General features: G+C 37.4%; 1 protein-coding gene across 1 annotated transcript in view; it reads right to left on the reverse strand.

Moving 5' to 3' along the window:
- CPA6 (carboxypeptidase A6) overlaps nt 1-27508 on the reverse strand; it is a 202264-nt gene that overhangs the window by 34125 nt on the left and 140631 nt on the right. Inside the window, exons 4-8 of the mRNA XM_081116484.1 lie at nt 27326-27440; nt 25458-25559; nt 23503-23607; nt 4244-4354; nt 3666-3756 (exon numbers count right to left, since the gene is read on the reverse strand). Coding sequence (XP_080972610.1) covers nt 3666-3756; nt 4244-4354; nt 23503-23607; nt 25458-25559; nt 27326-27440 — 524 coding nt within the window. The remainder of the gene's footprint in view (nt 1-3665; nt 3757-4243; nt 4355-23502; nt 23608-25457; nt 25560-27325; nt 27441-27508) is intronic.

Raw genomic sequence — 27508 nt, forward strand, 5'->3', positions numbered from 1 at the left:
TGTTTCCACTTTGGGGCTGGTATGAATAATGCTGCTATAAACATTCATGTGCAAGTTACACTATGGACAACTGTTTTTATTTCTCTTGGGTATATATCTAGGAGTGGAATTGCTGGGACATATGGTAACTCTTTAACTTTTTGAGGAACTATTAAAGAGCTTTTCCAAGTCAGTGGCTGCATCATTTTACATTCCCACCAACAAGTGGGAGTGTTCCAATTTTCCACACCCTCACCAATACTTGTTATTATCTTTCTTTTTTATTATTAACCATCTTAGTAAGTGAGATGTGGGATCTTGATGTACATTTCCCTGATGGACTCTAGAGAAAGAAGCAGTTGTTTTTGTCATGGCCAATCATGTTGAGCATCTTTTATACTTATTCCTATTTGTTTATCTCCTTTGGAGAAATGTCTGCTCAGATCATTTGGCATTTAAAATTGGGTCATATGTCTTTTTATTGTTGACTTGTGAGAGTTCTTTTAATATTTTGAATACAAGTTCTTTATCAGATACATGATTTTCAAACGTGTTCTACCATTCTGTAGATTGTCCTAATAGTAATTTATGTTTAGGCAACACTTGATTTGTTCAGGGATTAAAGTTTAAGTATAGATATTATCCAAACCCTTTGTTTCTCTCCTGGGTTTATTTCAACTTAGAAAAAGCAGTGCTTACAATTCTCTAAAAAGAGTGCATGGAAAGGTGGGAGAAAAACCCCACAGTGCCTAGTAGGGGGTATGTGCTCAATTAACTTGGCAAATGAATGCATAAAATTGATATATTTATTCTTGGTTCCCACCACTACTCTGACTTCTTGAGTCCCTCTGCTGGCCTTTCAATGCAATGATACATTCATTTCGAGGCCTGAAGGCCCCCAGAGGGAACTATGAAGGCCTGGGAACATGTACTTGTTTCCACGTGTATGCTGGAAGCTGTCTACTCTGCATAAATCCACTAAAGCATAACACTTCTTATGGAACAGAGTTTTTATGGCAAAAAAGCAGTTTCGTGTTCTACTCTTGAAGTTTGAGACTCACGGACGCTAGAGAAAGAAGCAGTTGTTTTTATCAGTTCAATGTTGACGCTATAGTGTTTCCAATGGGCCTGAGCATTTCCGTATCACTTATACTATGGATGCTTATTTGGAGGTTTACTTAGGGATTTCATTTATTTCAATGCCCTTGACCTAAGAGTGGTTCCCTCGGTGAGGTTTACTGTCCCCTTGACCAAGCATAGAGCTGTGGGGAGATGGGTCTGATGCTGTGAGGGAGGAAGGCCACATGTGCCTGCCTGTCAAGTCAGCTGAATCTACTTGGGACATGTTTAGGAGAGATGGTCCCAGCCAGGCTGTCTGCATTTCCACATCACTTACAATGGTTTATCAAGGTCACTTTTCAGCTGACATTTGCCATAGTTCCTTGTCAACATCTTGAGTGTGATTTGCAGAAAGAATCAGAGTGATTCAAAATGGGAAGAGTCAGAGGAATTCTAGTTGAGATGGCAGTTGAAACTAAGAATCAAAGAAGGCATATGTATGAAGGAAACAAACTGGGTAAGGAAAGAAGAACCAAGGGAAGCAGGACAGTTATTTGTAACTGGATATAAACAAGAGTCTAACCTTACACAGGCAGACCTGCCTGGCCTGCTAGTGTTACTCAGCTCAGTTACCCATTCAGGGCACTTGTGCAGAGGCTTGTGGGCATCATGTGTGTGACACACATATGGATGTGGGTAGCTGCTAACTAGTGAAATGGAACACATACGTATGAGCATGCACAACGGCCCCATCAGAGAGGGGGAACAGAATTAAAAAAAAAAAAATAGTGGTTTTAGGGAGTTAATCTGAACAAGCTTGTCTCAGTCTAGGTTGAAGAAAAATATTTTATGGTATTTATAAACACTTTATAGTATTTATGCAATGCTTTTTCTTTCCGCATGAGTGAGAATACTTTTAAGCTTGCCTCATGGCTCATCATCACAACTCTCTCTTGAAGGAAAAGGTAGTTTTACAATTGACCTGAGGCTCAGAGGTGAATGGACTGTTCTGGAGGGTTGGGGAAAAGGGGCTGGTCACTGGTATTTAGACACTCCTGTTTGAAGCTAGGACTGAATTAGGCATTAAACATCTGTAAATTCCTGTAAGAACCCCTTGAGGCGGGTATTATTATTTGACAGGTTAAGGGAAATGGCCCAGATCAGTTGGGCACTAATGTAGAGTGAAAGCATACCTGTCATATCCTAGAGCCATGCTCTCTGTCCCACCACATTCTTACGTGCCAGCTCTAACTGGTGAATGGAGGTTCCCCAGAGGGAGGTGGGAGGAGTCCAAGCCCATGCCCAGTTATTTCGTCTGAGGCTGGCGGAGATGGGGAGTAGTGTCTAATACAGAACCCAAAGTGTCACAGAATGAGCGGTTTATGACAGGCCTCGTTCTTAAGGGACTAACGAAGGCTTTTTATTACACAACAGTCTATATTTGGAGGGAGCTAAGGAGGGACTCTGCCAAAGGGCAGCTCTTTGCAACTGCGTTTGATAATGCTTCTTGCTGTCCCTCCTGTTGCCAAGTATGATACCAGGGAAGGAAACCAAAATAGGCCCCCCACCCCCACCAAGTATGCCTCTTTGATGTAAAAATTATTTTGAGCTGAAGGCAAGGAAGCATCAGCAAATGTAGGAAATGCTCTCTTCTTCCCTTTTCCTGCCTAAAGATGGGATATAAATTCGCCTTTTCTTGGAGACGGACACTTACTAGCCCAGAGAGGGACCCGAGGAATCTGAAAGAAACCTCACTCCAGGGGCCTCCTCCTGAGCTTTCACCTTCCCAGTGGGCAGACCTTGGGAGCCTGAAACTGCTGGCCTTTGTCCTGCCACTGCTCCCAGGTTCACTGCTCTTTGGTGGAGATGCGTGGAAGCCAGAAATCGAAGTTGCCACTTTCAGTCACTTTTCATGGGGTGCACTGTACATGTTGATGGACTGTTTTTCTCCTGTTAAACTGTCTTTTTGTTTAAGAGTAAAACCTCAAGATGGGTAGAGGTAAAGTTTTGCCTCCTCTATGCTAGCTATGGCCCCCTCTCTGTCTGTCTGTCTGTCTGTCTCTGACACCCTACCTGCTTTATTATTTTGCAAGTTTCCTTCCTTAAAATGCCATCCTTTCCTACTTGAAAGGTCCGCATCCATGCAACATGGAGCGTAGCAGAAATGTGTTTGCCGGGTATGGCCAGTCAGTGCATAGTCGGCAGATTGGCGGATTCTCCACAAGGGTCTGGCAGTTTGATCATCGTAGACGTGACAGCGGGATCACTGTTACTCTCAGTGAAAGGAAGGAAACATTTAAGCAGATTTATACCGCAAACCCTACTTCCCATTTTAGCTTCTGAATGACAGACTGTATTCCTCAGTTCTCTGCTTTAACATCTGTTTAAATTTTCAGTTTTCAGGATTGGGTTGACAGATTTAAATCCTTGATGTTTACATATTTAAAAATCCTTTCATTTTGTTTCGCAAATTGTAGCTACCAAGTACATATTCAGATTTTTCTCTATTAGGTTTTCACACACAGAAAAACATCAGGCTTACATTAGAGTCCTAACAGGCTCATCGCTTCTGAATGTAAAAGCCGTGGAAACCTTTGGATCGGAATCTCAATTAGGCCCCAACTTACCGCACCATTTCACTTTCCAGTTACGATTGGCATCAACTCCGCGGCAGCGAAACCTGGAGTTCCTTGACCTTGTTTTTCTCCAAAATCGATCCTAGAATGTAATTAAGAACATCGTTGCAGAAAAGAAATACCTACAAGGTTATTCACATGCATTTTAGTAGCACAACCAGTGAATGAATCACAGCATTGAGGGAAGAATTCCTCCTGGAACAGACAAATTCAGGGAGTGGAAAGAGGACTGGACACCCAGGTTCATACTCCAATATCTGCCGCAAACTTGTCTCTTACCTTAGCTTGGCCTCATTTCTTTACAGGCAAATTGAATAAGCTGGACTAAACTAGTGATTTGTCACAGTTTATTTAAAAGGAGAAATCTTTATTTACATGAAATCTTATGCAAAGCTAAAAATACAGACAAATCAAAAGGTTGCTGCTATGGGGGATGGGGGGGCAGTGGAGGTCTCTCTTGTAGCTCTGGATCACTAGACCGGCTGCCCATGAGTTTCCTTCCTGTTCTGTGACAGTTTTCTATTATTTATTCCATCTCTCTTTTTGATTGGATAGGCAAAGTGACTTACATTGGTCCAGCTGAAATGGTATCCATCAACATTAAACACAGGCATGATATAGAAATACAGATGATTCATCATTTTTCTCATGGTTGGGTCACTCCTATATGTTAGAAGAGCCTAAAGACAAAGGTGACAATTTTCTTATAAATTGATTCCAGATGCAGATTTAGAAAAAAAATACATGAAAATCCTTTCTCTCCATGGGAAATACCAAATATGTTGGGTTAAAAAGTAACTATACTCCTTGACATCACATATTCTTTAATGAACTTTTGTCTCAAACTCTAGATTATGAATAACATTTTAGCAAAAGTGGCAAAGCAGGTTAATTGGGCAGACACTTGCAGTATTTCAGATCTGGCAAATTTTTAGGTTGATTAAGAAAGCAACGACTTTGTATAATCAGTTCTTTTTACGATCCTGTTCTATTTTGGATACAGTAATTGCCTAAATATATTTTGATATCTTTACATAACACATCATAACAGAAGCTAATTATATATGTCACTTAATTGTCTGTCTAACTGGTACCAGATTCAAGTCTTAGAACTTATTGCATGGACACTTTGTTCTCTCCTGATTTTTCTATAAAAAGTTTAATGAACAATATAACATCTTTGTCATCTTGTTTTTGCTATTGGGTTTTACTTATATTGTGTCGGACCCCAAGTCTGAAGATTCTGTGCTATAGATTTGGCCTCAAGTAGAAAAGCATTGAATATGCTAAGTCAAGCTAAGACAATTTGAAATTTCATTCCTTTTTTAAAAAGTTCTCTTTAATGCATGTTTGTCTATGTGTAAAGTATCTTAGAGAAATGCATAGGAAATGTGTTACAATGGCTGCTTCTGGGGAGCAGGACTGGGGGACAATGTACTGGAAGGAAAAATACCTTTAATTTATAACCATTTGGGTTGAAATTGAAAATAAAATAATTCTTAAATTATATATATACTTTCTTGGAAAATTTAATACTTAAAATTTCAATCTTCTTTTACATTAATTAAATAGGATTTCTGAACCCATCATAAGCAGCATTCTGTCTTTACATGGTGAGAATTCTGTTCATAGAGAGCAAGTCAATAATGCAATTTATCATTAGAAACTATCACTATGTTAGAAATAATAATGAAAATATAGGGATATGTTCAAGAATATAAGAAAAGTTATTAAATACAATTTTATTAAATATAATTTAAATATCTATGGGATCAACACAAGTTGATAAATATTAATAATTTCCCCCGTTCTCCTTTAGTTAAGGCTCAATAATAATATGTTGGCCAAATAGTTTTAGAAGAACTTTCATATATGCTTGAATTTCCATTAACTGTAATGTTTCAAAGTAGATGAATATCTCTGGTATATGATCAATTGTGCATACCCTGGAATCTTGTTTCCCTCTAATAAATGGAGGTTCCCCAATGCTTGGAGGAAGTCTCCTGTTGGGGATGGTAGTGACAGAGCTATAGATTAGCTACACTCCTCCCTTAAAGTGACTTTCTATGCCCCTCTAGCTAGAGAGGAGGACAGAAGAGACGGAAAGAAAGGGAGCTGGGATGAGGCAGGAAAGAAGGGGGTAGGAGAAGGTGTGATTTATCCTTCTAGCACTGGGGACCTTGCTTGGCTCATTTGTACCAGGCCAAATGGGGACGTGTCACCTTTTCCAAGCATGAGCTATGGGTTATGTTAGCACTACCCACCAGACTGTGCTAGAGATTGGCATGAGAATGTTCTTTTTCCTGCCCTCTCCTCCAGTGCAAGTCACTGCCATGTTTTTGCCTGTAGAAGAATATTGCTAACTTCCTTTTAAAAAATTACAATATATTTTAAGTAAATAGAAAAAGTACATAGAATATAATATCTATGTGCCCACCAACCACATCTTGTCATATTTATCAAATCTTTTGAGACATTGTAGATAAAACTAAAGCTTCCTTTCTATCACTGCCTGATTCTATTTCCCTCCTCTCCACCAAAGGAATCACTGTCCTAAATTTGACATTATCATTACCATACATGATTTAGTTTTGCTACATGTATATAGATTCATGAATAGTACATATTTCTCCCCAGTATTATGTTTTTGACACTTACTAGGTTGATGTATTCATTTTAACTATATGGTTAAGGTAAAAACACAATATATTGATCTCTTAATTTGTTCATGAACAGTTAGGTTGCTTCTGATATTTCGTTGTTACAGTATTGCAATGAACATTTCGCACCTTTCTCCTAGATGTGTGAGAGTTTTTCTCTACATTTTTATTTATTGATTTTAGACAGAGAAAGGGTGGTGAGAGGGGAGGAGAGAGAGAGAGAGAGAGAAACATCAATTTGCTATTCCACTTATTTATGCATCATTGGCTGATTCTTGTATTGCCCTGACTGGATATTGAACCTGCAACCTTGGTGTATCAGGACTATGCTCTAACCAACTGAGCTACACAGCCAGGGCTTGATGTTACATATATAGGAATGGATTTGCTGAATCATGGGTTTACATGCCTTCCACTTACTAAATGTTGCCATTTTCTCTCTAAATCAGTAAATACTCTCATCTGCAGTGAATGAGAGCTCCCATTGCTCTACAACCTTACCATCACTTGGTATTAAAAAAAATTAAGGGTATGAAATTGTTTTGTTGTTTTACTTTATATTTCCCTGATTATAAATTATATTGAATAACTTTTTATATAATTATACATCCTATAAATTGCTCTCTCATATTTTTACCTATTTTTCTATTAAACTCTTCTTATTCTCATATTCTATTCTTTGGTTATATGCATCATGAACATCTTCCTTTCTTATTGTTTCCTATTTTCATCATGTCCTTGTTGTACATAAATTTTTAATTTTATCACCATTAAATGCATAGGTTTTGTTTAAGAACCCACCTCTGCCTTAAGATCATAAAGATATTCTATATTTTCTTCAAAAAGTTGTTTCAAATGTAGGCCTTAAACCTCCTAGAAATGATTTTTTACATGATATGAGGTTGGGATTAATGAAATGAAATTATTTTTCCATTATGGAAGACCAGCTGTGCCACTGTATTCATTTGCATGGCTTGTATTTCCTCAGTGAGTTAGCATGTTCTCTGTCAAATGTCAACTTTTCCTTTGTGGGTGGAATTGCCCTAATGCACTTTGGTTTATATCCATTCACCAAAGTCACACCATGGTTAATACAGAATCTATTGAGTCTGGTGGGATGTGTCTTCCCAGGTTGTTCCACTGCAGAATTTCTTGGCTATTTTTGACCCTTCTTTCTTCACATTAATTTTGAAATCAAGTTTGAGCACATTAAAGGTGTTCTGTCTAGCCTGGGTTGGTTTTTTCCCCATTAACAGATGTTGAATGTTAGCAAATAATCTTTTTATGTATTAACATCATATATTTGTTGCTATGATCAATTTCAGTAAGTGATTTTCTACTGTTTAATCATCCTTGTTTTCCTGGGCTAAGCCCATTTGGTTATAATGTGTATTCTTACTACATTGGCTTGATTCAGGTTGCTCATATTTACATCTGTATTCCTAAGTGAGATAGGCCTATAATTTCCTTTCTTATTTTGTCCTTGTGTGGTTTTGGTTTCAGGGTTATGTCACTCGTTATTATTTGGGGAGTAAACCATCTAGGCCTAGAGCAGAAGTTAATTAAATGTAAAACAAAGATACAATAGGGAAGATATATATATTGCTTTCTTTTTCATTGATTTCTGCTCTTTCTTTTATTGACTCTCTTTTTTTCTAATTTCTCGACTTGAAAGCTTAGCTCATTATTTTGGAGACCTAATTCTTTTCTAGTATACTTATTTAAAGCTATACATTCCCCTTCAGTGCTACATTAGCTATATTCTAGGTATTTTGATATATGATAGTTTTGTTTCCATTCTGTTGTAAATACTAAAATTTCTTTAAACCACAAGCTATTTATAAATATTTTTATATGTCAAAATATGGGAGTTTTTAAAGTCATATTTTATAAATATCTTCCAACTGTATTATAGTCAGAGAATATGGTCTATGCGATACAGGTTCTTTGGTATTTCTTAAACCTTGCTTTGTGGCCTAGCATGTGATCAAGGTGTGCAAATGTTTCAGTTGTGCTAGGAAGGAGCATACATTGCCTAATTATTGGGTATGCATTCTATATGTGTTTATTGGATTAAGTTTATAATTACATTGTTTATATCAGCTATATGTTTACTAAATCACATTATTTATATCAGCTATATTATATCTATTTTGTCTGTGTGCTGTCTTAGTCATTGAGAGTTGTGTTAAAAATTTGACATTAGATTTGTCACTTTTTCTTATAATTCTGTCAAATTTTGTTTTATATATTTTGAGGCCATTGATATGACCTCATTTTAAAGTTCTTCATTTCCAAATAATATATTAAATAAGGAAGCTGTTCTCCAGTATTCCGTTCTGAAGTGGACTTAATTTCCAACAGTTGCCAAAATGTGTTTTTCCTCTGACAAATAAGCAGGGTGTCATTGTGTTGCATATGCTGTATTTGTGATTTTTGTAACTCTAAGCATCGTAGCCATTCTCCATCTGGCCAGACAAAACGAGAATCATCACATGATGATGACTGTTCAGTACTGAGCAGGATGATTGAGGGACCTCCTTGCTTGAACGCTTTAAATAATAGGACATAGATCATTTCTCCTTTATGGTTTAGGCGGAGTTTCTAGAAAAAAGATGACCATGTGACTTTCTATTTCCTATCATTCTAACATATGATAACCTTCTAATGTGTAGGACTCTTTTTAGCAATCAATTCACACCACCCCTCCACACAGAAAAGGAGATGCTTACTAATTAACTTCCATCTGGGCTTTCCAAATTTAATTTCGTGATTACTATTATTACCTATAAGGAAGACTTAAGTAGCCTCGATCTGAAAGCCACCACACGCCTCAGTGTGGCAGTCTTTAGGTACTACACTCACCTTACCTCTCAATGTATTTAAAAAAAAAATACTTCACAGAAATGGATTTTGATTTTAAAATAAGAGACATAAAGTTTTGAGTATTACCTCCTGCTAGGAAAATGATATATTTGGTATTAGGTTAGGGAATGTCTAGGTTAAGGAAGACAAACAATGAGCCTAACTGGTACTCACCACATACCAAGACTATTTTGGCTTCCCCATAAATGTATACATGTCGTACTGGAATTCACCAAATGGACCTGGGTTACAGTTGAAGGAAAGTTTTTCAATGACTGAAGTCTTTGTTGTGACAAAGTTAGGCCCAAGAGGTCCCCCTCCTTTACATTGTTTCTGGATTTATTTGGTTGGATGTTGCTTTTGTAGAGCCCCCATGACAACCTGGAATGTTGGGGTATTTTTTTCCTCCCCCTCCTTTTCCCCCTCAGGATCAGTGTTACTGGCCTTTTAAAAAATGGTTTTTAAAGTTTCTATTATTTTTATTTATTTATTTATTTATTTTTTATCCTTACCTGAGGATATTTTTTCCATTGCTTTTCAAAGAAAGTGGGGGGTGGGAGTGGGAGGAGAGAGAGAGAAATATCGATGTGAGAGAGACACATTGATTGGTTGCCTCCTGCATGTGCCCTGACTGGGGCCAGGGATCCTGCAACCCAGGTTATGTGCCCTTCGGTGTGCAGGCCGATGCTCTAACCACTGAGCAACCGGCTATGGCAAGTTTCCATTGTTGGGTTTTTTCCCGCCCCCTCTAGAATCATTAGAGAGGACCTCAAAATAATAACCACTAGGAGAAGTAGGCATGTCCCCACTGAGGCCAAAGGAAGGGCCCAGTAACCAGTCAAGCTGAAGGATATCCTCACCTGGACTGGAGTAAAATTATTTAGGATGGAAAAAAGTTGTAGCAACTAAGTGGGCACATCTTGACACAAAAGAGGTATTTAAAATTTAATACTAGGAGAATTAATTAGAGCAGGAGAAAGTTTCCAGGGAAATTTTTAAAAGGGAAGCTTAATCTATAAAGGTATTTGATGTCAGGCTATGAGAAGCTTGTTAAATACAAGATTGGTAAGTAAGTAAAGAGTTTGACAGCAATGTGAGCAAGAGTCTCTGTGAATGAAGGATGGAGAACTAGAATATCATATGCTAATCTTGTAATTCTAGTTTAAAAAATTAAAAAAATTTTCAATTACAATTGACATCAAATATTATATTAGTTTCCTATGTCCAGAGTAGTGGCTAGACATTTACATAATTTACAAAGTGATCTTCCTGACAAGCCTAGTTCCCTCCTGGCACTATACATGGTCATTACAATGTTATTGACTGTATTCCCTCTGCTGTGTTTACATCCTGTGACTATTTTGTAACTGCCAGTATGTGCTGCTTAATCCCTTCACCTTTTTCACCCAGCCCCCAGGCGGCAACCATGGTTTGTTTTCTGTATCTATGAGTTTGTCTCTGTTTTGTTTGTTCATTTATTTCATTCTGTAGATTCCACATGTAAGTGAAATCACATGGCACTTGTCTTTTCCTGACTGACTTATTTCACTTAGCATAATACCCTCTAGTTTCATCCATGTTGTCACAAATGGTGAAATTTTATTCTTTTTTATGGCTGATTAATATCTCACTGTATATATGTACCACATCTTCTTTATCCGATCATCTATTGTTGGGCATTTAGGTTGCTTCCATATCTTTGCTACTGTAAATAATGCTGCAATGAACATAGGGATGTATATATCTTTTCGAATAAGTGTTTTGGATTTCTTTGGATAAATAGCCAGAATGGAATAGCTGGGTCATAAGGTAGTGCTACTTGTAATTTTTTGAGGAACCTCCATACTGTTATTCATTAGTGGTTGCAGACAATAGTGCGGTGAAGGCCTGGGGAAGGGGGAAAGGGTGGGGTGGAGGGGGTGAATGGGCAAAAAAAGGGGACATCTGTAATACTTTCAACAATAAATTTAAAAAATAAAAAGTTTAAAAAAATAAAATCCCACCAACAGTGGAGGAGGGTCCCCTTTTCTCCACATCCTTGCCAACACTTGTTGCTTGATTTAGTGATGATAGCCATTCTGACAGGTGTGAGGTGCTATCTAATTGTGGTTTTATTTTGCATTTCTCTGATGAGTAGTGATATTGAGTACTTTGTATATGTCTATTGACCATGTAAATTCTGGTTGTTTTTATACTTAGTTAATTTATACTTAGAATCCCCCAGATTGATGATAGAAAACTGCTATCTATTAATCTGTAATTGCTAATAAGAGATATAGATAAATATTGAAATAGTTTGTGTCACCAGGAAGAATATAATATTAGAAGCATGTCAGGTTTACTCTTTTCTAACTCTACTTCACATTTTTAGAACTTACATACTGAGATAGCCTAATTACAGTGGTTGATTGTATTTACTTATGACCAACAGAGTGAAGGCCAGGACCAACTTTGTGGCATTATTAAAATCTATGTAAGACTCTTTCATATACCAAAAATAAAGTACAGGCATCCTCACTGTGCATGGTTTTTCTATACACAAATTTCAGTTACCATGGTTTGGTTAAATAACATCAGTCCTCCAACAAGTACAGTTCTAATTTCAGTTACCACTAATTGATTTTTAGTCTACAGATCATTATGCAGATAACAGATGGGCAGCAAGATCTGTGACCAATTAAGTGACTTCTTGTAAAGTCTGTCTTTGGGTGATCGGTCACTGAGCGTCTGTTATCCGGTTCACACGTGGTCGGCAAAGTGTGTAGCTGTGCTGCCCCCTTGTCTCCTAAACCTATGTAGCATTTTACAAAAAGGGGTGATGGTGAGAAGGAATTGGCCAACAGAGACTGAAGTTCAGCAAAGAAATAAAAAGTGATCATGCAGAGGTGAAATATGAATCAAATGTAAATGAAGTTATAGAAGAAACTGGTGACCACGGGAATGTTGACGCTGCCACCATTCAACCCTTGTCCCCAGCCAGAGGACAAGAAGAACGTACTGGAAAAAAATGAGGAAAGTGGTTGTGATAAAAATGAGGAAGATGCCCCAGAAGAAATGATGCTGTCAACATTTCACATTAAAGAAACACATCACTATCTTATGACACTGAAAGGGCAAAGAAAAAATTAGAAGCTGATCCAAACTAAAAAAGGGGTATGGCAATTTGCCAAGGCATAAAAAGACGCGCGCTTCATGTTGTAAGTTATATAATGAGAAGCGAGCACCACCTAAACCGCCGGCCGTAAGGTCTTTTACAACGAAAAAGGTCATTTTAATTATTAATATTTCTAATGTTTTAAATTACAGCATAATATTAGGTTTACTATTTTTTGGCCATTTCCCTACATATTTATAACAGTAAGAGAGTTTTAAATCTTTTGGCAAAAATCCCTAAAGGTCATAGCACAAGCCCCGTTTCCCCCTGATTATTAAGATAGATTTCGATGGCTTTAGCCTGCAGGGTCACTTTTACAGTCTGGCACTGCTGTCAGGAAAAGCGAGGACGGCCTGTACCAACAGAACACTCTCAAATATTAGACTGGAGTACCGGGGATGAAGGAAATTTCAATTTGATGAAATTGAACAAACATGAATACGGACCTTGCTCAGTACAGGACATTATAAACTGAATAAAAAGGCAGGAGGAGCTAGGTTGGAGGATGCAGAGAATTAAAGAAAAGACTGGGAAGGGGAAAAACGATGGGAGAATATGAGGAGTTAAGTGTACCAAAAGGCCAGTTGAAAACAAATCAAAATATTGTATTTACTTGGAATGGTAGTGAACGAAGTCAGACGACTTAAAAACAGGTCATTTTTATAGGAGGAACTGTTTTTTTTTTAAATTATTAAGAACAAAGACTTAATTGTTTACTTAACTGAACTCATTTGATCTGGGCTTAATAACTCATTTATTCCCTGGCTTTTGGCACGTTCTACCACACAATTTAAGTTTTCTTTTTAAAAAGGCTTATTTTTCACACCTACATTTGAGGGTTTATGTTATATTTTTACCTTTAATAACCAGCAAGACACATAAGATGGAAAGAGATGATTATCCAAAAAGAATATTCTTTAGAAAGCTCTTGGATCCTGGGAGAAAGGGCCTCCCCATCCTGGAAAGCCCTCCCAGTTGGAGAACTTTTTCCACAACCACTGCTCCAGGTCTTCCTGAGAGCTCTGTCCTTTACACACAACCCGCCACAGCCTCTACATATTATGACTTACTCAGCCCACAGTCATCAGTCTTTTTTAAATTTTACTTTATTGGACCAAACTCTGTTTGGCTTCCAAGGCTAACTATAACTTTTCAGGCAGTCTCATATTGCATTAGAATCTACTCACAGATCTATAATCACACATATACCATGTTCTCAACATTAGTCTTTCTTTCTTTCTTTCTTTCTTTCTTTCTTTCTTTCTTTCTTTCTTTCTTTCTTTCTTTCTTTCTTTCTTTCCTTCCTTCCTTCCTTCCTTCCTTCCTTCCTTCCTTTCTTCCTTTCTTTCTCTCTTTCTCTCTTTCTCTCTTTCTCTCTTTCTCTCTTTCTTTTTGGAGCACTCTTTTATCTCCCTGATCAAATTCTTATCCCTCAGTCAAGGCCTAACAAGACTCACTTCTTCCATAAATCTTTCCCATACCTTGTTTTCTTCCAAAGCCTCATGAGTTTCTCTGGTTCTTGAATTCCTTCAGCTATTAGAGTCAGTTCAATTTAACCCCCAAAGATACACTGTTTTATGTTGCTTTTTATTGTTTCCTCCACATAAATATTTCTCCTTAAATAGAATGTAGACTCCTTGAGTGCAGGGACCATGAATTATACTTACACTGACCTTCATAATGCTAGCAGAGTGCTGAAAATGTAGTGCTCAACAAGAAATTGTTGGACTGATCAATTTAAACACCTTCTTGGGACATCCTATTTAACTCTAAAAATAACAGCTTTATTGGGAAATAATTTGCACATCTTATAATGCATCCTTATAAAGTATACAATCCAGTGTTTTAAAAATATACTCAGAGTTGTGCAACCATCAGCCCTATGTAATTTTAGAATATTTTCATAATCCAAAAAGAAATCCCATATATTTTAAGTAGCAGTTACATCCACAGGCAACAGCTAATCTACTGTCTTTATAAATTTGTCTATTTTGGACATTGCATATAAATGGAATCATGTAACATGTGGTCTTTTGTGACTGGCTTCTCTCACTTAGCAATGCTTTTCAGGTTAATGCTGTAGCATGTATCAGCACTTCATTCTTTTTTTACTGAGATGTAATTCATATCACACACAATTCACTTTAAAGTGGATAGTTCAGTGATTTTTAGTATACTCATAATGTGCAATTATCATTACTATCTAATTCTAGGACTTTTCCATCACCTCGAAAAGAAACATCATACCTGTCAGTAGTTGCTCTCAACTCTCTTCTCCCCCCCACATGCTGGCAACCACTAATCTACTCCCTGTTTCTATGGATTTGCCTATTCTGGACATTTCATATAAATAGAATCATGCAATATGTGTTTGTGTCTGGTTTATTTCACTTAAGCATGTTTTCAAGGTTCATCCATGTTGTAACTTGTATTGTGCTATGTTCCTTTTACATCTGAATAATATCCCATTGTATGGATATAGCACATTTTGTTCATTCATTAGTTGATGGACATTTGAATTGCTTTCGCTTTTTTGGCTATTGTGAATAATACTGCCAGGAACATTCATGTACAAGTTTCTGTGTCGACATGTTTTTATTTCTCTTGGTTACAAACACAGTAGTGAAATGTTTGGGTCACATGGTAACTCAGACTTTTGAGGAACTGCTCAACTGTTTTTAACCTGTTTTTTAACTTGGGAGTTTTGTTTGCTTTGTACTTTAAGTCCATTACGTTTAAGCTTTGTGTCTCTTTCCGTAAGTCTCTACTTGTCTAGTTTCTTTCTTCCCTGCTCCGATTCCCCTCAGACTTAAGTCTCCATCTCTAAATAATATGTTTGCTTTTGCAGAAAGATAAACTCCAAGTTCTGTGTATTTATCTCTATTTCCTTCTTATATATCTATTCTAGTTTTCTTTCTTTGATGAATTTCATGTCTGTATCATCTCCGTTGGCTCATTATAAATTTAAGAAAACTTTATCATCAAAAGATAGTGTTTCTTAAAGCACCTTTTTGGTTTCTTGGTGAAGGGGCATCTGTGGTACACTCTTCATTAGTAAGCCCACCATATCTCCCCTCCCCCCAGTACTATAAATATAATGTTAGTAATGGTTCTACTACCCTGGTATAAAAAAGCATTTAACAAGAGAAAGATTTTGCAATCCAAGCATACCTCCATTTGTTTCTTTAATTTTGCTTACAGGATATAAAATTTTGTGATATGAATACTTAGAAAAAGAGAGGTGGCAAGTATTGAAATAAAAAGTGATGGCTCTCTATCTTTCAACATAATTAAAAGATAAAAGCCTACGATCTTATGCAGTTTACATTTAAAAATTGTCTACCAACCAGCAGTTATATGCAGAGACAATAAATTCTTTTGAGCAATTTTCAAAAATAACAAAGCAATTGAGCCCATTGTACCAGTCATTTAAAGCCAGGTAGTTTGCTTTTGGGTCACTGTTTTCTGAGCGTCGTGTGTCTAAGACATTCATGGACCTACCCGCTAAACTGGAGTGGGGAGTAGAAGAGGAAGTGGCTCTCGGCATGGCATGAGATGGTCAAGCTGGCAGGAGAGAGGGACATAGGGAGCTAGAGCATGACTTGGAACTTGTGGATCCCATGGCCTAGGGAAGAGTCAGGTCCGTTGATGAGGGTTAGACAGCGGGGAAGAGGGCAGGAATGAAATTGCCCGATTCTCCAGGCAGCAGAGCACCTGGCTCCAAAGAGAGTGGAGCCCAGAAGTACGGAGACCTGGCTATGACTTTTATAATAAATCCTTGATTTTGAGATAAATGTAGATTCACATGTAAATATAAAAATCAATATAGAGAAATCCCATGTACTCTTTACCCACTTCCCCCAATGGTAACATCTTGCAAAACTATAGTAGAATATCACAACCAGGGTGCTGACACTGATACAGTCAAGATTCAGAGTTTGTCACCACAGGATCCCCCATGATGCCCTTTTATGGCCACATCCAGTTTTCCTCCCTCCTCCACCTCTCCGTAACCTCCCGTCTGTTCTCACTAGTCTCTTCTCCCTTTCTATCCTTTTATCACTTCAAGAACATTATATAAATGAATCATACAGCGTGTATCTATTTGGTATTGGTTTTCCAGTGTAATCCGCTGGAGAGTCATTCAGGTTCTTGTGTGTGCCTATAATTTCTTTTCATCGCTGCATAGTTTTCCACGGCCCACGTGTCCTCGCTGGTTTAACCCTTTCGCCCACTGAAGGATATCTGATTGTTTCAAGGTTTTGGCTATTGGAAATAAAGCTGTTGTAAACATTCCTTTACAGGTTTTGAGTGAACATAAGTTTTAATTTCTCTGGGATAAATGCTCAGAGTGCAGTTACTGGGTCATATGGTAGTTTTAAAAGAAACTGTTCACTGTTTTCAAGAGTAGCCCTGTTGTTTTACATTCCCTCCAGCAGCAATGTATTAGTGATCCAGTTTTTCTGCATCTCTCCAGCATTTGGTGGTGTCACTCCTTTCCCTTTCTCCATCTCCATATGCATACATACACACATACATACACATGTGATTAATTTTAGCCTTTCTGACAGGTGTGTAGTGATAGCTCATGGTGGCTTTAATTTGAATTAACTGTTTTTTGGGTGTGTTTTTTTTGCCATTTGTATACTCTGGTGAAATGTCTCTTTATGTCTTTTGCCCATTTTATAATTGGATTGCTTTTTTATTGTCATTTTGAGTTTATATACTCCAGATATGAGTCTTTTATCAGGTATGTGGTTTGCCTGTATTTTCTCTGTTTGTAGCTTGTCTTTGTCATCCTCTTAACAGGGTCTTTCACGTACAAACGTTTTTAGTTTTGATTTTTATAATGTTCTATTTGTCAACTTTTCCTTTATGAAACATGCTTTTTGGGGTCTAGTCTAAGGACTCTGCCTAGCTTTAGATCCTGATGATTTTCTAAAAGTTTTAAAATTTTACATTTAAGTCTGAGATCCATTTTGTGTTAATTTTTGTATAACGTGTGAGACTTAGGTCGAGGCTAGTATTTTTGCCTATGGAAGTCCACCAGCTCCAGCACCATTTGCTGCAAAGGCTCTTTCCTCCATTGAATTGCTTTTGTACCTTTGTTGAAAAGCAGTTGGGCATATGAGTACAGGTCTATTTCTGGGTCCTCTATTCTGTTTCATTTATCTCTGCCTATCCCCTCACAGATATTACACACTTTTGATTAGTGTAGCTATTAATATGTTTTGAAATTGGGTAGAATGATTCTTTTTCAGAGTTTTAGCTCTTCTGGTTCCTTTGACTTTTCATATAAATTTTAGAATAATATATCTACAAAAAGCCTTGCTGGAGTTTTTATAGAAATTGTGTTATATTTGTCTATCAACTTGAGGAGAATTGACATCTTTATATATTGAGTTCCCCAATCTGTGAATACGGCATGTCTCTCTATGTATGTATGTATGTATGTATGTAAGTGAATGTATGTATGTATGTATGTATTTTGTTGCCTGTGATACTGCTTTATTTATTTTCATTGCCGAATAACATTCAGTTGTATTAATGTACCATTTTGCTATAGACGGACATTTGAGTTTTTACCAGGTTTGGATATTACAAATAATGCTATGAACATTTTTATACATGTCTTTTGGGGCACACAAATACAAATCTATGTTGGTAAAAGCCTAGGAATGGAATTGCTGAATCAAAGAGTACTTGTATATTGCACTTTAGGAAATACTGGTGAAGAGTTTTACAAATAAATGATACCACTTTATACATCTTCCAGCAGATGTATAAGATGTATGAGAGTTCCAGTTACCTCATCTCCTAACACTTGGTATTGTCTGGTTTAATTTTCTCTCCATTTATTTAGATTTTGATTTCTTTCACTAGTGTTTTGTAGTTTTCAGCATATAACTAAGGTACATGGTTGTTAGATTTACTACTATGTATTTAATTTTTTCAAATAGTTACAAATGGTATGGTATGTTGCTAGAATATAGAAATACATTTCATTTTTGTATGTTTGTCTTGTATTCTGTGATCTTGCTGAACTCATTTAGTCTATAAGTTTTTCGTAGATTCCTTGGGATTTTCGATGTAGACAGCCATATAATCTACAAATAGGATAATTTTATTTATTCCTTTACAATCTGTATGCCTTTTATTTTCTCTACTTGCCTGTACTGACTAGAACTTTCAGCACTATGCTAATTAAGGGTGATGAGAGCAGACATCCTTACCTTGTTCCTGATTTTATGGGGTAAGTATTTAGTAATTTATCATTAAGTATAAATGTTTGTTGTAGGATTTTTATAGACATTCTTTATAAAGTTGAGGAAATTCCCCTCTATTCCTGCTTTTTGAGTTTTTATGATGAATGTGTGTTGAATTTTGTCAAAGCTTTTTCTGTATCAATTGATAAGATTTGTAACTTTTTTCTTCATTAGCCTGTTACTATGGTAGATTGCATTGATTAACTTTTAAATATCCAACCTGGCTTGCATCCCTAAAATACACCCCACTTGGCCATGGTGCATAATTATTTTTATAGATTGCTAACATTTTGTTAAGGATTTCTGAATCTATTTTCATGACAGATATTAGTCTCTAGTCCCCGCCCCCCCTGCTCCCCCTGTCTTTGTCTGATTTTGGTATCAGGGCAATTACTAGCTTTGTAAAATGAATTGAAAGTGTTCTTTCCTCTTCTATTTTCTAAAAGAAACTGTGGAGAATTGGTGTTAATTTTCTTTGAACATTTGAATTCTTCAGTGAAACCATCTGGGTCAAGAGATTTTTTTTTTTAATTTTAAAATCAACAATTCAATGTCCTTAATAGATAATTTGCATATCCCTATTACTGTTTCATAATGAATGAGTTGTAGTTTTCCAATTTATTGATCCATTTTGTCTAAGTTGTCAAATTTATATGTGTAGAGTTATTCATAATATTGTCCTATTATCCTTTTGACATCAGCAGTTCCTGTATGCAGTGATATTACCAATATTAGAAATGAAGCAGGGGATATGTACTTTTTTTTCTGTGTCTTCCTTGCTGGAGTTTTGTTAATTTCATTGGCATTGTCAAGAACCACCTCTTTGAAAACAAAATCAGTGAAACAATTTTATTGATTTCCACTCATCAATATTACTTTTGCTTGCTTTGGTTTTATTTTCTATTTTTCTAGATTCTTGAAGTGAGAGCTTCTTAGATTATTGTTTTGAGATTTCCCCTTTTCTCTAATGCATGCATTTACTGCTATAAATTTTTCTCTCAGCATTGCTTTAACTGTTTTCCACAAATGTTGATATGTTGTACTTCATTTTCATTCATTTTAATCAAATTTTTTTTCTTGAGATTTTATCTTTGACCCATGGATAATTTTGAAGTATGTTTATTTCCAAGTGTTTGGAGGTCTTCCTGTGATCTTTCTGCTATAGATGCCCAGATTGATTTCATTGTGGTCAGAGAACACAGTCTGTATAACTTTAATTCTTTTAAATTTGTGAAGATCTGTTTTTGGCCCAGGATATAATATAATCTTGATATGTGTTCCATAGGCACTTAAAAAGAATGTGTAGTCTGCTGTTGGTGGAGTGATCTATAAATTGTTTAGATTCTGTTGGTTGATGGTGCTGAGTTCTTTCATATCCTTGATTTTTTTTCTAATGATTCTCTTTATGTTGACTATTTAAAAATACCAAATTACAGATACTACTGCTAAATATACATTTTATTAAGTGCTTATTATATGCCAAGCACTTTGTCATTTAATCTTCCCAGTAACCCAGTGTGTTGCATATTATTATTACTCAGGTTCAGAGAGGTTAAATGCCTTGCTCACCGAGATCACACAGCTAGTAAATGGCAGGGCTGGCATTCCAGCCCAGGGCTGGCTGGCTGTTAAATATGTGCTTGTCACCTCTATGCAACCTGCTGTTCTATCAGGATCCCAGAGCACTTGATAAAACTTCCAGTTCACATTTGAGTAAGGGTGTGAACATCACAGTGGTGGCTGCGGGGAAAGTCCCACAGGGTGTGTATGGGAGGCAGCTTCTCAGCTGGTCTCCAGGGATTCTCACCTCTTGGTACTCAAGCTCTTGTGTAACTGATTAGGGTCTGGACCTAGTGATTCATTCTAATGGACAGAATCTGGCAAAAGTGATGGGATGTCACTTCTGAGATCAGGTTAAAAGGAGACTGTAGTTTCCAGCTTGGGTCTGCTCTGAGGGAAGACAGGTGCTGTGTGTGAGCTGCCCTGTAGAGAGGCCCACGTGACAAGGAACTGATGTCTCTGGCTCACAGCCAGGGAGGACCGAGGCTGCCAGCAGCCAAGTGATGAGCTTAGAAGCAGACCTTCCCCACACAAGCCTCTAGGATTAGGTGAATGAAGCTCCTGTAGCCTGGGAGGGATCCTGAGCAAGAGGCATCTGGCTAACCTGAGACTGGATTGCTGATGCATAGAAATAAGCTGTTGGTTTTGGGTTAAAGCACCCAAGAGAGAGAAAGCAAAGGCAGAAAGCCAGTCTTTTGGCTTCTGACACTACCCTCTTCTCTTGAGGTTGGAACTCCAGGGAAATCAAGAGATGACAGAGACCATGGACAGATTGGAATAAAAAATGTAAGGAAAAGAGGACCTTTGTGCTGTTTATCATGTGTCTGAGAGGACATCCCCTCACAGGTTCCTGTATGCCAGTTAGGGGACAATCAGAAGTGTGGCATGTGTCAGCCAAGAGAGAGACAGACAGAACATCCTACAGTCTTCTGGGAGGCAGAGAGAGAGCCCAAAGTTTCCCTAGTGTCCCCAGCAGGGATGATAGTTGATATCCTAGGAGCTGGTCATGGGACTTCTGTGGTAAAGGGGAGGTAACTTGTGGAATGGATGCTGCTTGGAGCCACTTTTGGACCAGCCACTTTCTGCCTTCTTTGGGAGACTGAGAATTTAACAAGGAACTGAGTTAGTGCGTAAAAAGCGATGTTCCAATGCTTGGCAGGTTTAAGGTTATTTAAATCTTTAAAGTCCCTATTCCCTCTACCCCAACACCACCATTGGAAATGGCGACTTTAAAGCAAGTGAGAATATTTCTTACAAGCCTGTAATGATGATCCACTCCACTCACTGCTACCATGTGCCCCAGTGCTTCTACCAGGCCACTGGGGCAAGCAACCCCATGCCTCCTTTTTTCCATTTCTGGTTGCTATCCTGACTCAGATGAAAATGTAAGTGATAAAGTTGAGGGGCAAGCAGCAGCCATAAACAGTGAGAGAGGTGTGGAAAGGGTAGCTGGGGCACAGAAACGGCTAGATATGCCTGCATGCTTGAAGATGGCCTGGTGGAGAGGGAAAAGCCTTTCCTTACTTATCTTTGATGAAATGGCATCTAATTTTCATTGATGCTTTGTGCTTCTGCTCCAAAATCAACTACGCTCAGTGGGCAGCCACCATATGTGCCTCTTTCTTTTTCTGTGGTTACAGTGTCCTCCTCTTCCTTGGACATTTAGCTTGAGTTATAGAGCTGCTGTATATGATTGTACAGATTGTGCCTTGCAAAAATCCAGGTGGTACCATTCTTATTGCATGAGATGATTTGGCAAGTCATCGCTCAGAAATCATTCCACCTCATTACCACTGGATTCTCATTATTCCTATTCATTAACAAATATTTGAAGATCTATTAAGTGCCAGGTGTTGTTCTGGGTGCTGGGGATTTGGCAATAAACAAGATAAATAGAGTCTCTGCCCTTGGTACAAAAAGAGGTGATAAAACCATGAACATATAAAGGAAGTTTAGGTGTTAAAAAGAAGAGGCTGCATATGCGGGGGTTAGGTACAATGTTTGGGAGATCATTTCTTATGTCTTTCATTAATACATAGGACCATAGTCTATAAACAATCGGTGTTCTGTACCTTAACCAATTTTTCTTCTTTTTGAAACTTGAGACAGCAGATAATATGTTGTGTGTATACAATGGATATTTAATACAAGGTAAGAGACTTAATTTCTTATTAGCTCCTGCATTTGTCCTACCAGGGTGAAATGGTATTTTAAAGAATATGAATTGCTCAATACACTGAGTGGGAATAGTTTGAACATTTCATTATTATATAATATTTATAAAATTAAGGATACTTTTATGGGATTGGTACTGGCAGAGGCAGATTTTTACAAATTCAGTACATCCTTGACATTTGTGAGAGATATTTGCCAAGATTAGGAGAGTCCTCAAAATCCCAAACCTCACCAGGGCACATAATTTCCCCATAGAACACAGTGAAATAGAACTGAAATTTTAAATCTCTTTTGGATCCTTAATGGTTTCTCTGTAAGTACAGGGCTAAAAGTAGTTGTAGTGCTATTTTCTGGCTTAGAACTTCCATTTCCTTAGACTTGTTCATTTTCATTACCAGTACTAGTGGTTGGTTTTATTTTAAAAGTCTTTTTAAAAAAATAAGTTAAGGTTAAAAAACACACCATGAAAGTCATCACATTCTTGATGACAGAAAAATATCTGAACATATTAAGATGTTGGTTCATGAGGTTGGCTCACTCTTGGGATAGGGACCCACTGGATACACTAACCTACAGAAGACTTTGGAAAATGATAAATCACTATGGGTCATTAACAATTAGAATAGTCAATTAAAAATACTGATACTGAGAATGTTAAATCCACAGATGTTAAAGGTCTTTGCTATCTAAATTACCAGATCCATAGCAGAAGGGGAAATGCAATTACTTGCTCATCTCTTTATTGTTACAGCATATGTGAGATCATTTTGACAGAGACAAATGATGTAGAACTTTCCAAGCTAAATATTATATGAGAAGCTGCTCTGGAACACCATAAATTTGACTTTTAGCTTTTTGCCATATATCAGCTACTATGGTTGGTTTCTAATTTGTCACAAATTCATAAATGGCTCTGAATCTGAGTTTCCTTGTCTTTAATGAGGGTTGGTAATTCCAACACCTGAGGGCAGAGGTGAGGGTAAACTTGGTCAGGGTTATGACAGGTCTTCATGCATATAAATCAAGGTGTTGTCATTCAAGCAGGTATCACTGGCTTCACATTCCCAGTTTTGTTCCTTGAACAGAATAAAAACACATGGGAACCGCCAACTAGCTGAAATGGACATTGTGTAAAGAGTTTAACTTACTTCTTTTACAAACCACTGACAAAAGGCAGGACCAATCCATTCTCTTGCATGAATACCACAGTCTATCCAGACAGCTCTTTTGTAAGCTCGTGATCTCCTGCCCAGCTGAAAACAAGAGTATTCACAGTAACCAATGCAGACTTTTGGATTTACCGACCAGCATAATTTAATAAGGCTTCGTTAGGTAACACATAAAAGAAAGAAAGATTTTTCCTATCTATTTCAGGAGTCCAGACTTGTTTATGCAGAAACGATAAAGTTATTGCCCTAATTACAAATCAAAGAACAAAAAAATACACAGAAAAATGGCAATCCCTTAAATAGGTTTGTTTCTCTATTTTAATATAACATGTGACTCTTAAGTAAAAAGCCAAACTTTCCACCTTTCCTACATCCAAGGAATCAGAAATATTCCCAAGGAATCTTTCATAAAGAATGACCTATGTTTTATAGGTGGACAAAGTCAAATTTGATTTCAACAAAATGGAAAAACACAAAACAACTTGAATTGTAGATTCAAGTGACAGATTTTTTTCTTTATAACCCTATTATTATTACTTACAACCTGGTTTCTAACCCAGTAATCAATAGGTGGCTCTTGACATTATATTCGTATGGGATCTAGTTTTCATTTATTCATTAATTCACTCAATGGATGCTCTAGAAAATCCTTTTTAATGTCGGACACTGTACTCAGCACCAGAGATTCAAAGATGAAAGACAGGGTTTATATGCTAGTGGGGAGGGCAGACCTATGAGCATTAATCATGTGAACATGCATATGTTACTTTGGAAGTATTGGAGTGTTCTGAAACATGTGAACATGCCTAACTTTTCCTGAAAAATAAAAGAGGGCTTCACAAAAGAGGAGCCTTCTTGAACACTTGAGTACTTGAACAAGACAGGAAGCTTGCCTGGCAGACAAGTTGAAAGAGAATCTGAGCAACTGCTTCTCTGGACCAAGGAAAGAATGGCCGATGGAGCTGGACACACAAAATTCCTGAACAAGCGTGGAGATGGGTGAGAGGGTAGAGGCTGGGGTCTCAAAAGGAAGTTCAGTACTGAGGCCTCTATTGTGACAGCCCAGGGAGAATAGATCCAGAGATAAGTGAGGACAAGAAAAGAGGTTGGTGCAGATCCAAAAGATACTTAGAAGGATGAATGAATGTTCTTGGTGGTAGATTAAAAACAGGTGGTCAAAATAAAGGAGATGCTCATGTGTTTAGACTGGGAGCAGAGCGGGAGGTGCTTATGTGACTATCAAGGTGAGAACATAAAGCAGGCAGTGATACAACTTTTAAAGCTCCAGAGTGTGGACTCCACTGAATAGCAAATTCTGGAATGATTGTTGAAACCATGGGGTGGATATTCACATCGAGAGATGGTCTGTTAGAATGAGAGCACATCTGCGGATAGAAGCCTGGGATTGCTAGGACCTAAGGAAAGGACAGGGGTGAAGATCCAGAGAAAGACAGGGGAGGAGAACCTAGTGGGTATCCTTGGCCATGGCGAGAGAAGGTTTAGAGGAGTGGCGGGGGCGCAAAGGCCAGTGAGTCAGGGTCTGAATAGGAGGCAAGAAAGTAGAGAGTGATGTCTTTGAGTGTTCAGCTGAGAAGAGAGAGAGCTGTAGGCCAGTGCCTAGAAGAGTGTACAGAGTCAAGGGCTGGGAATGACTCACACCTTCTTACACATTTATGTAGTTTTACATTGGTTTATCTCAAGTAGCACCAACTCATAAATTATTTTGAAGGCCATTATTTTTTAGGTGCATTAATAACTCTGAGTATTCCAGAGAATACTAACATATTCAATGACTAAGGGAAAATTTTATCTTAAATTATCAGATAATGTTAAATATTAGACACTATGACAGACCATTTCATTTCTTTTTGCCATAGGTCAAAGTTAGAACAAATGTTTAATAAATATTTTAGTTAACAATTTCTTGATTTTACCTTTAAAACGAAGAGAGATCTTCCCTCATATGATTTTCCAATAGAGAACATGTGAATGAGGCCTGAATGAGTAGTGTTCAGATGATGCATCCAATTTTGAATCTAAAAGCAAATAAATAAAGACCATGTCAGACTCCTGTAATTACAGAGCTTTTAGAGAACAAAGGGTAACAAGACAACAATAGGTCTCAGAGCTCAAAGAGCACACATGGAATATAAAATTGAACAAAACCCAATTCTCAACAGTAGTGTTCCCTCTTTAAAGCATACCTTTTACTACCATTTATCATTAATATCTTGATGGCAGAGTTTTACAGAAAATTAGTGTGTTCTGGGTTCCTTTTGAAAATCAAAATTTATTTTCATTTCCCCCCAAGTATTTAAGAGGAAAAAAGAGAAACTGGCTTCAAGAAAGCCATCCAAATTACTTGGAAGTATTAATTAAAGTCCAGTATATTGTAATTTGCTAGTGAACAGAAGATGCTGAGAAACAGACATTATTTTTGCATTTAAAGGTATTCTATTGAGCCACACATAGGAGGGCATAGTCTGAATGAATTCCCCAGTGATAGTGATGCATTTGCATCGATCCTCTCACATACACTTATATTTGAGATGGATGAATAAGGCACTTAGAAAGACGGGTGACATTTCTGACTTGAAAGCTCTATGAGGAGCAAGGAAGTCACACAAAAGTGTCCCACTGTTACATGATGTGAAAGAGTCTGTGCTGAAAAAATAGAAAAAATATACTTTCCAAAATCTATCTGTTCTTAGTCTAATGAGTCTATGTGCATATGTGTTTATATGTACAAATCTATAGATATATTTTAAAAATTTGACTTTTTCCTAGTTCATGTTCAAAGCACTTCTTTGTGCTAAGTTACCTAAAAACTTTTTCTTGTTGTAACATAAAATATGTAGAAATAATTTTGAAAGGAAAGTCATTATCAAGAGAACCAAAACTTAAGAATATGACGGGATCTCATGAATTCTCTGTCTGGCATTTCTTTATCCAATTCAGAGGAAGCATGGAAAATACAGGTATGCATTCGTTTATTCTGTCCTCAACTATCTATCTGGAGATCTCTATTTGCTTGCCACTAGGGATACACTAGTAAACAAGAAATGGCCTGCTCTCATGGAACTTGCATCTTGTTAGAGAGAAAGCCATTGATCAAATAATCACACATCCATGTGCTATGGTGCATGCAATGTGCTGAGGGTGGGGAGTGGAGTTCTGATCCAGTCTGGGAGAGGAGAGACAGCTGTCTTCCTGCTTAAGCTGAGACTTGAAAAATGATTAGTTGTGTTGTCCAGGTGAACAGTAAAGGATATGGCAGTGGGAATGAGGTTCCTGTGGTTTTCAGGTAGAATAAACAGCATGTTAAAAAACCCTGAGGTGCCACACCTGAAGCTTGTCTTTTGGGAAGTCTCAGATTTGCAGAGGGTGTGGAGTAAGAATAAAAGTTCACTCTACCCTTCAACCAAATCATTGGTCTCAATGTCTGGCTAGCTCTACATTCCATCAATAAGTGTATCAGGCTTGTAAGTTGAGGTCTTTATAACCATAATTATAACAACATTACTTCACTCTTCCAATGCACTTCCCATTGTCCTCTGTAGGCATGGGGGGGCGGGGAGGGAGGGTAAAGCAGATGAATTCAAATGATTTTGCTACTTCTTATATAGCAGTTAGTTAAAGGCCTAATGGAAAGAAGGACCAACCTGAGGTGTCCAGGCAATATAAAGAGCTATACATAGTCTACATATAGCCCCTGTCTCTGTCTTAGTGCCTCCTTCCCAATCCTTAGATCTGACAAAAATGAATTTTCAAAAGAGCCATAGAAGTTCCTTTGATTACATACTTCTTCTAAGGAGTGATAAACTTCATAATTATATTCAGAGAGGGATCTTCTATTTCTCTGGGTTTGCAAACTGCTTCCCTTTTCCAGTGCTTTCTGAAGATCTTCTATGAGGATCCTGGATTTGAAATGATAGACACAATGAAAATTAAAGGGAGACATTATAAAAAATCAGGTAATATCAAA

This window comes from Miniopterus schreibersii (genome assembly GCF_964146895.1).
Source record: "Miniopterus schreibersii genome assembly, chromosome: 17".
NCBI lineage: Eukaryota > Metazoa > Chordata > Mammalia > Chiroptera > Miniopteridae > Miniopterus > Miniopterus schreibersii.